At 50.7% G+C, this 9,615-nt stretch overlaps 1 protein-coding gene across 1 annotated transcript; it reads right to left on the bottom strand.

The window, feature by feature from the left end:
• Window positions 1-1,713: 1,713 nt before the first annotated feature.
• Window positions 1,714-7,453, bottom strand: PGLS (6-phosphogluconolactonase). Its single transcript, XM_010995093.3, has 5 exons — window positions 7,113-7,453; window positions 3,682-3,789; window positions 3,294-3,395; window positions 2,865-3,005; window positions 1,714-2,077 (listed from the first exon to the last, which is right to left on the bottom strand). Exons 1-5 carry the CDS (start codon window positions 7,398-7,400, stop codon window positions 1,940-1,942), a joined length of 777 nt encoding a protein of 258 aa, XP_010993395.1. The 5' UTR covers window positions 7,401-7,453; the 3' UTR covers window positions 1,714-1,939.
• Window positions 7,454-9,615: the final 2,162 nt, after the last annotated feature.

Genomic DNA, 9,615 nt, shown 5'->3' with positions numbered 1-9,615 from the left:
TGCCTTGGCCTCAGCCAGTGGCTTTGGGGTCACAGCCACCTGCTGCTGCCCAGCCTGGGCTGATTTCCTTCCAACCCTCTCCTCTGCTTTTCTCAGTCTGTTTCCACTCAGGTCCTATACCACTTCCTCCCTCTCACATCTGGGTAATCAACCCGGACAAGATGTTGAAGGAAACTTCCCTTTCTGTTGTTTCGGCTTTGAGGTTTCAATTCCCACCTCCCTCGCCCACCAGCCTCCCCCACCAAGGTCCCTGGAGCCAGGCAAAGTTAACAGGTGGGCCACGAGCAGACATGCTCTGGGCAAAGGCTGCAGCTTTGACACAAAGAAGCAGCATCTTGGGGCATTCAAGGCTCTGAGCAGGCCTGCAGCACGGCCAAATGTAGAGGTCAGGACTGGCCCTGTGTGTGCAGCGGGAGCTCGGCCAAGTGAGTGTGAGGGGTTGAACTGTGTCCCGCCAAAGGGTACGTAAACAGGCCACTCCAAAAAACAGAAAACAACAAGTGTGAGTGAGGATGTGGAGACATTGGAACCCTTGTGCGCTGTTGGGTTGGTGGGAATGTAAAATGATACAACTGCTGTGGAGAACAGCGTGGAGGTGCCTCCAGAAATTAAAAATAGAATTACCATATGCATATGACCCAGCAATTCCCCTTCTGTATGTAAATCCAAAAGAACTGAAACAGGCTCTCAAAGAGTTATTTGTACACGTGTTCACAGCAGCATTGTTCACAAGAGCTAGAACATAGAAGCAACCCAAGTGTCCATTGATCGATGAATGGAAAAACACAATGTGGTATCTGCTTATGTTAAAGAGGAAGGAAATTCACACCTGCTGCACCATGGATGAACCTTGAGAGCAACACATTGAGTGAAACAAGCCCGTCTCAAAAAGCCAAATACCCTATGATCCAATTATACGAAGCACTTCAGAGGAGTCAGATTCATAAAGACAGAATGGTGGTTGCCAGGGCCAGGAGGACGGGAGAACGGGGAGTTGTGTTTAATAGATACAGAATTTCAGATTTACAAGATGAAAAGAGTTATGGGGATGGATGGTGGTGACGGCTGCTTAAAAATGTGAATGTATTGAGTTACCACTGAACTGTATACTTAAAAATGGTTAAGAAGGTAAATTTTAAGTTATGTGTATTTTAACACTTTTTTTAAAAAAAGGATACGTCCACATCCTAACCCTTGGAACTTCAGAATGTGAGTTGATTTGGAATAAGCGTCTTTACAGACATAATTAGTTAAGGATCCTGAGATGAGCTCATCCTGGATTTAGGGTGGTTCTATATCCAATGACAGGTGTCCTTATTAGAATAGGAAAGGACCCAGAGAGACACATGCAGGGGGAAGGCCATGTGACAACAGAGGCAGAGATTGGAGTGATGTGTCTACCAGCCAAGAAAGGCCAAGAATTGTCGGCCTACCAGAGGCTGGGAGAGGAGCCTGGGACAGATTCTCTTGCAGAGTCCAGAAGAATCCAACCCTGTCAACACCTTGATTTCAGACTTTTGGTCTCGTGAACTGTGAGATAAATTTCAGTTGTTTTAAGCTACCCGGTTTGTGGTGCTTTGCTGTGGCAGCCTCAGAAAACGCATCTGGGGTGCCCGCCCCTGCCCTCCACGTGCTGGGATGAGGGATGCAGGTCAGGCGCTCCACCCGGGTACCCAGGGTCTCGCTGCCCACCAAGGACCATGAGACAGTGGAGAATTTTTCAAACAAATATTCCTTTTAATAACTGAGTCGGCCAGAGCCACTGCTCACGGGCCAAGCCCCCGGGGCAGGGCTGGTGGCAGATCCCGTCGGCTTCCAGTGGCACCGCCTGGCTTTTCTAAAATGAAGCCCGGAGCATGTTGGCAGCGGGGCCCAGCCCCGGAAGGTCACAGCCCACTTAAGCTGCGTGTGGTCCCAGCTGTAACATCTCTGGTGCCGGCTACAAAGTGGAATGTTTCTCAAAGGGCACAGTCAGGAGTCGGGCCGCTGCCTCATCCAGGAACCAGCAAAGTTTTCCCGTGCTGGGCTGGACCAGGGCAGCCGGGAGCGGGTTCTTCTCCTTGTCCTCCAAGATGCGCTGTATGGAAAGGGCAGAAGCATGGGGTCCTGCACCTTCGGCGCCCCTCGGAGATCTCATACCCCACAAGAGGTGATGTAGCCCTTCCCACATGTCCTAGCATCCAGCAATCAGCAGGGATGGGGTCCTTTTCTTTCTGTCACCTGTGACTGCTTCATACTGGGGTCAGCATGCCTTCTCTGCAAAGACCAGGGTCACTATTTCGGCTCTGCCGATCACACCTCATCTGTCCCAGCTACTCAGATCTGCTGTTACAGGTCAAAAGCAGCAGCAGATGACTCATTAGCAAATGGGTGTGTCTGGGTCCCAACTAATCTTTACTCATGGACACTGAAATCTGAATTCTGCCTGATGCCAGAGGTCTATCTATGTTTTGGACCTATTTACCATTAAGCTCTTAAGAATATTAACCAATTCATCGACTTCTGATTTGAATTTCACTTATTCCTTCTGCTGATTCTTCTTAGACTTATGTTATTGTTCCTTTTTCTAATTCTTAAGTGCTTGATTTGTTTATTTCAATTCTTTCCTATTTAATAATTAAGTATATGTGCACGTGCACACACATGTGCACATTAAGTGCTTTGAACTTACCTCTGAACACAGCTTTGGCCTCATCTCAATTTCATCTCATAATTGTTAACACTTAACTAGTCAGCAGTTTTCATCTTCCCTTCAACCCAAGAATTACTGAAGTATCTTGGGATCTGGTGTTTTCAGCACAATAGTGTCTGAGGCCATATTCTATGCCCACAACCTTTTTGGGAAGGCGGCCCTCAGCTGTTACCTTCAGAATAGCTGCCTTTCCTTCTCCAGTTGCTACAAAGATGACAGTTCGAGCTGCGTTCAGCACAGGAAGTGTGAGGGTCACGCGCTGAGGAGGGGGCTTTGGGGAGTCACTGATGGGGGCCACAATCTTCTCTTGCTCCTGGGGGAGGGAGGCCCAAGATGGAGACAGGAGGACATCACTTGACTTCTTGAGTATTCACACATGCCAGGCACTGTCCATCCATCATTCCATGCCACCCTGCTAATCTTGTGGTATCTGATTTAAGGCCCATGTTTTAAGATGGGTGAACTGAGGCTCAGAAGAGTTAAGCCCAGCAGGTCTGCCTGTTGGCAGAGGCTGACTCTGCCAACACTCCAGCCCTCCTGAAGCCCCAGATGATAGAGGTTGAGGCTTGGGCACAAGCAGGGCCCTCATGGGTGTGCTTACCTGCAGGAGAGGGTGGTCTGGGAAGAGTGAGCAAGTGTGGCCATCGGGACCCACACCCAGAATCAGCAGGTCAAAAACTGGGATGGAATCCCCTTGAAAGGCCTGATTGGGGAAAGAAGACAGTCCTGAGATGTTGTCCCCAGTTGTTGCCAAGATATGAAGACCTAGGCCCACTAGCAGGGTGTCAGAGGCCAGGCTGCACCTGGGGCCCCCCAGGGTAGGGCTGTGGCTTCTTAGAGGGGGGAATCCTCCAAGAGGTCTGCCATTTGTCCCTAGGGGTAGTTTCTGCCAGCAACAATCACTCAGTGCCACTGGCAGGCTGCTCTGCCCCCCTGCGAGTGGCCATTGGGTAGATGAGGTCTCCCTGAAGCTGCTTCCAGGGACTCACCTGTCTCAGCTTTTTGGCATAATCCTCAGCTGCCTCCTCCACGGGCAGCTCGGGGTTAATGGTGATTACCTGGCTGTCGGGGATAGGCAGCCTGGAGAGCAGGTGGGTCTATGGCAGACAGAGGCACATGGTCACCAACAGAAACAGTTTATGGCAGGCAGGGGGCATGCACATGACCACCCAGATCCTCCACATGAAGACATGACTGTCATCACACCCATTTCCTGTATGAGTTGGGATCCTGGTGGCTCTCAGTGGCATTCCGCCAGGGGTCTCTGAAGTCCATCGTGATTGGGAGACTCCTGGCCCCAGCCTGCACCTGTCTGGCCACACCACTGCCCTGTTTCTAAACCCCCAGGGTCCTCTGCGCCTTCAGAATAAAACCTGACCCCTCTCTGCCCTCCACAAAGCCCCGCTGACCTTCCTGCCCCAACCAGGTCACAAGCTGCTGCCCTTGCCTGGGAAACTCCTACACATCCCTCAGGGTGCCTCCTCTAAGCAGCCACCCCTGCCTATGCCTCCCTTATGCTCCTGCTTGGTAACTGTGTATCCTGCATGTAACTGTGATAAGCACCGATTTCTCTTCTGGGTTGCCTCTACAGGGTGAGCCTGCCCAGCACATAGCCAGCGCCCCAGCCTCCGATCAGCGGGGTTAATGCAGAAACACTAGGAGTCAGGCCTCCTGCAAGGCAGAGGGCTCTAGCCCTCTCCCACAGTGATGAGCCCCAGGGCCTCTGATCTGCTCTGGGATAGACGCTGGCAACCTTCACCTTGGTACCTCTTCTGAGACAGGAACTAGCTTTGCAAAGGCAATGCTGAGCTGATCCGCAAAGTGAAAGCAGGGAAACAGCAAAAATAGTGTGTTTGGAGCAGAGAGGAGAGGTGGCATGAACATGGGCTAACCCACCAGATCTCATGGGGCTGAGCCCCCACCAATTGCTGGCCTGAGGAGTGTGGGTTCTGGATTGAGGGCGATGGGGAGCCAAGGTGGGTGTGTGAGCTGGAGAGGATCAGATCCATTGTTGGAAAGATCTGCTCTGACCAAAGTTTCCATCTACACACACCCTTGAGGACTGTACCACAAAGCCAGGAGGGAGCATCAGTGCCCCGTTTCTGTCACCTGACGCCCCACCTTAGCTGCCCTTCCCCTGCAGGCTCAGAGCTTTTCCCTCTTCCTCAGGATGGGCTTCCAGGGTGCCCAAGGCTGGGTGTCATCAGTTGGGCAGGTTCCTAGAAGTGAAACTGCTGGCTGATCAGGCAAGTTCATGGTAAACATCCCCAGAAAGGTAGCCCCAGCTAACCCTTCTAGCCTGGACAGCAGAAGGCCCATGGCGCAGGTTGAACCATTCAGGTTTAGAGACCCCCAGGGTGCACAGGGTCCACCCTCACGAAAGGGAACGCCTTTGCATCCCTTACTAGGTTGCTTAGTGGCCCCCCAAATTCATTTCTACCCGGAACCTCTGAATGTGACCTTATTTAGAAAGAGGGTCTTTGCAGATGTCATAGCTTAAGATGAGGTCACTGTGCTTTAAGATGTGCCCTAAATCCAATGACTGGCATCCTTATAAGAACAGAGGACACAAAGAGAGAATCAGAGAAGGTGACATAGAGATGGAGGCAGAGATTGTGGTGATGTGGCCGCAAGCCAAGAAACACCTGGAACCACCAGAAGCTGGAAGGAGCAAGGAAGCATCCTCCCACTGAGCCTTTGGAGGGTGAGTACACAGTCCTGCTGACATCTTGATTTCAGACTTCTGGCCTCCAGAACCGTGAGAGAATCAATTTCTGTTGTTTTAAGCCCCCAGTTTGTGGTACTTTGTTATGGCAACCCCAGGGAACTAAGATGGTTCTCCTCATGGGGGAACTGGCAGGAGTAAATCCTCACCCCTCAGTGGTTCCCACCATCTTTTTCCTTCCCCTCTACCCCAGCTCACCTATGATCAGCTTGTCACATCCTCCAGGGCTCAGCTCAAACGTCACCTCAGAGCCCCTCGCTGCCCACCACCCAGGCTGATGGATGCCCACTACCTCTTCCTTGGCACTTACTACCATCTTATACTATTCTCTTCTGTCCGCGCTGCATTATGTTATGGCTCTGAGTGGATTTCCCTTATTTACTGCCCTGTGTGTTGGTGCCCCTGCCTCCTGCCCCGCAATGAGTCCTGGGAGTGAACTGTCCCTAGTGCTGGAAATTGGACACAATGAATATCTGTACTTTCTCTTTTACTGTTTCATTAGAATTTTGTTACTTGAGCAAAAATAGTTTTCCTAATTAAAACAAATCAAAAGTCTTTCAAAGTCATGCAAAGTAAAAAGAAACAAGAACTCACTTTTTAATTAAGCTCTGGAGGAATATACACAGGAAAACACACTTTAACAGGGCCCCTTTCCTGAGCTGTGTCCCAGGTGCTGTCTGGGGAGGCTTGGGCCAGGAGGCTCACACCCCAGCTCCCTCACTGGTCACTGGGTGACTCTCCTCTTCTCCATCTATGGAGATGGAGATACTATGGCCTCAGTTTTTCTGTCTATGAAATGGAGTTACTAACAACCCCCACCTCATAGGCTATTGTGTAGTTTCATGAGATGATATGAATAAAGCACTTGGTAATCAGTAAATCTTCCTGCTTATTACAAAATCAAACAAAAAACCCCCCACAACAACAGAAAATTATCCGCTCAAGAGAATTCAGCACACCCAGGACCTGAGTGAGCTGAGGCTGCTGGCCAAACCTACCCCTCCCACACATCCCTGGGTGGGTTTTCCTCCTTGGGGTAGGAAGAGCTGATTCAGATGCAGCCCAGGGGGGAGGAGACGGCGGGGGCGGGGGTGTCAAGGCAGGCCACATCTCCTCCAAACTTCAGTTTCCCTTTTTGTAAAATGGGGAGTGTTTCTCTGATTCTATAGGAGTCTGGGCCCCAGGCCAAAGATAACCAGCCTCCAAGTCATCAGCGCCGCAAGCTGCATGGAGACAACTGAGAACTCGTCCAGGTTGGAATGGGGAAACTGAAGCCGTTTCCACACCTGATCCCTCGTGCCTGGCTCTTCCCTAACTCTGCCTTTTCATGCGAAGAGGCTGTGGCGCCTGAACTTCTCTAGGACCTGGAATGGGCCACTCCGTTTCAAATCCACGTCTTGGCCAATGCCACTCCCTCTTCCTGGCTACCGGATAAAGGATCAAGAGGAGCTACAAAGCCCCACTGGTCCACCCGGAGGTGTAGCCTAGATGGGACCTCAGGGAACCCAGCGACCATTCCCAGTTCCAGTCCAGATAGAGGCAGAGAGCATGGTGTGACCCTGCATGATCCCCATAGCCAGGTTCAGGCGGCGGGCGCGGCCTTCTCGAAATGACCCCCGTTGGCCCCCGTAGCCGGGTTCAGGCAATGGGTGGGGCCCGCTGGGCCTGGCCCCCAGCGGCCCCCGTAGCTCTCACCCGGTAGAGGCCGTACGTGCTCTCGGCGTGCTCGAAGGGCACCAGGCGCTCGTCGCAGAAGCCCAGCGTCCAGCGCGCGAGGCTGGCGGACCCGGCGGGAGCAGCGGCGGCAGGTAGCTCGCGGGCCAGCATCGAGACGAGGCTGCCGCCCGACAGGCCGAGCGCGAAGCGGGCGCGGGCCCCCGCCAGGCAGCATGCTGCCCGCTGCACCACCAGTTGCGCTAGCGACGCGCCCAGCTCCTGCGGGCTCGAGAAGACTGAGATAAGGCCGGGGGCCGGCGCGGCCATGGCGACAGCGGCGGCAGGGAGGCGGAAGCCTTCCCGGCGGCCGCTAGTGCGCCTGCGTAAAGGCTGCTCCGGCCGCACAGCGTTCGGCGCCTTTGACACATGCGCAGTCCCACGAGTGAAGTCCCAGCGGGGCCGGGCAGTAGGTCTGGCCGTGCTCATTGATTCTTTGCGTCCTCATCGAGCTCTTTCTTGGGTTCGGACAGGCAGAGCCCGTGCAGTTGCGCTGAACCTCCGGGTATCAGGGCAGGGCCAGAGAGGGAAGCTTAGAGTTTCGATACCCGAAGTAGGGGACGTGGGGTGTGGTGAGGTGGAGGTAGGAGATAGGAGGTTTCCTGGAGGAGGGCGCATTTTGATGGACTTTGAAATTCCTGAACCTTCTAAGTATAAGCTTGATGAGGGCAAGGATATTTGTTTTGTTCACTGAGTCCTCGAAAGCCCCCTGACCTATGGCAGAGTGTAGGGGCTGAAAATGTGCTTGTTGAATTTCTTCTGCACATTCTCCTTGGAAACCTGTATCTCCATGAGGACCTATTGCGTCCTCTACCCTGGCTCTTGCCTGGGGAAGTTCCCAGACTGAGGCAAGTGATCCTTGGCTGATATGACGGAACATTCAGGGAATAGCATGGGCAGGGAGAGCTGGAAAGGGGAGGAGGCCTGGTGAGCCTGGGCAACTGGACCACATCTCAGAACCAGAGTTTAGCAGAGTGTAGTAAGTGCAATGGGATTTGCACAGGTAGTGCATCTTTAAAACCAGTAGCCAATTAAGAAAACAGTTTCATTTACAATTGCATCAAAGAGAATGAAGTACTTAATTTAACAAAAGGAGTCCAAGACTTGTACACTGAAAACTAAAACATTTTGGAAAAAATTTGAAGATGATCTAAATAAATGGAGAAACATCCCATGTTCACGGATTGGAAGATTTCATGTTGTTAAGATAGTGATACTCCTCAAATTGGTCTACAGATCTAGCACAATTTCTATCAAAATTCTGACTGATTTTTTTTGTAGAAATTGACAAGCTGATCCTCAAATTCATGTGGAATTGCAAGAGGCCCCCAAATAGCCAAACCAATCTTGAAAAGAACAAAATTGGAGGACTCACACGTCTTGATTTCAAACTTACTACAAAGCTTCAGTAATCAAACACTCTGGTACTGGCATAAGGATAGACATATGTATCAATGGAATAGAACTGAGATGAAAACAACAACAAACCATAGGTCTATAGTCAATGGATCTTCAACAAGTGTGCCAGGACCATTCAATGGGAAAAGGATAGTCTTTTCAATAAATGGTGCTGGGACAACTAGACAGTCATATGCAAAAGAAGGAAATTGAACCCTGTAATAGGCAGAATGAGGGGCCCCCCAAAAAGGTGTCCATACCCTCATTTCCAAAACCTGTGAATATTTTAGGTTACTTGGCAAGGGGGAATTAAGGTTGCAGGTGGAATTAGGTTGCTAATCAGCTGTCCTTAAAAGAGTTTCCTGGGTGAGCCCAATGTAATCACAAGGGTCACTAAAAATGGAAGGAGGAGGCAGAAGAAGGAGAACCAGAGAAATCATGCCATGAAAAAGACTCAGCCCACTGTTGCTGGCTTTGAAGAGGGAGGAAGAGGCTGTGAGCCAAGGAATGTGGGCAGTATCTAAATGCTGGAAAAGGCAAGGAAATGGATTCTCTGAGAAGCTCTGTAAGGAATGCAGTCCTGCCAAACCTTGATTTTAGCCAAGTAAGATCCATTTCTGACTTCTCACCTTCAGATCTGTAAGCTAGTTGGTGTTATTTTAAGCCGCTTAGTTTGTGGTGATTTGTTACAGCAGCACTAGAAAACTGATACAGATCCCCACTTCACACCATATACAAAAATTAAAATGGATCGACCTAAACGTCGGAGCTAAAACTAGAAAACTCTTAGAAGGAAACAAATGGGTAAATCTTTATGACCTTGGTTTAGACAATGACACCAAAAGCATGAGCAATAAAGACAAGTAAATAAACGGGACTTCAAGGTGAAAAACTTTTGTGTTTCAAAGGGTACCACCAAGAAAGTGAAAAGACAACCCACAGAGTGGGAGAACTTTGCAAATCATATACCTCATAAGGGTTTAGTATACAGAATATATTAAGAATGCTGACAGCTCAATAAAAAGACAACCCAGGGAGGGAGAGGGTATAGCTCAGTGGTAGAGCAGGTGCTTAGCAAGCACAAGGC

This window comes from Camelus dromedarius, chromosome 27, assembly GCF_036321535.1.
Source record: "Camelus dromedarius isolate mCamDro1 chromosome 27, mCamDro1.pat, whole genome shotgun sequence".
NCBI lineage: Eukaryota > Metazoa > Chordata > Mammalia > Artiodactyla > Camelidae > Camelus > Camelus dromedarius.
The sequence above is the reverse complement of the archived record's forward strand: the minus strand, read 5'-3'. Positions and strand labels throughout refer to the sequence as shown.

Coding starts and splice junctions, on each gene's coding strand:
- PGLS (XM_010995093.3), bottom strand. CDS start 7,400: ATGGCCGCGCCGGCCCCCGGCCTTATCTCAGTCTTCTCGAGCCCGCAG. Junction 3,790..7,112: donor GCACGTACGGCCTCTACCGG/GTGAGAGCTACG, acceptor TGTCTGCCATAG/ACCCACCTGCTCTCCAGGCT. Junction 2,078..2,864: donor GAAAGGCAGCTATTCTGAAG/GTAACAGCTGAG, acceptor CTTTCCATACAG/CGCATCTTGGAGGACAAGGA.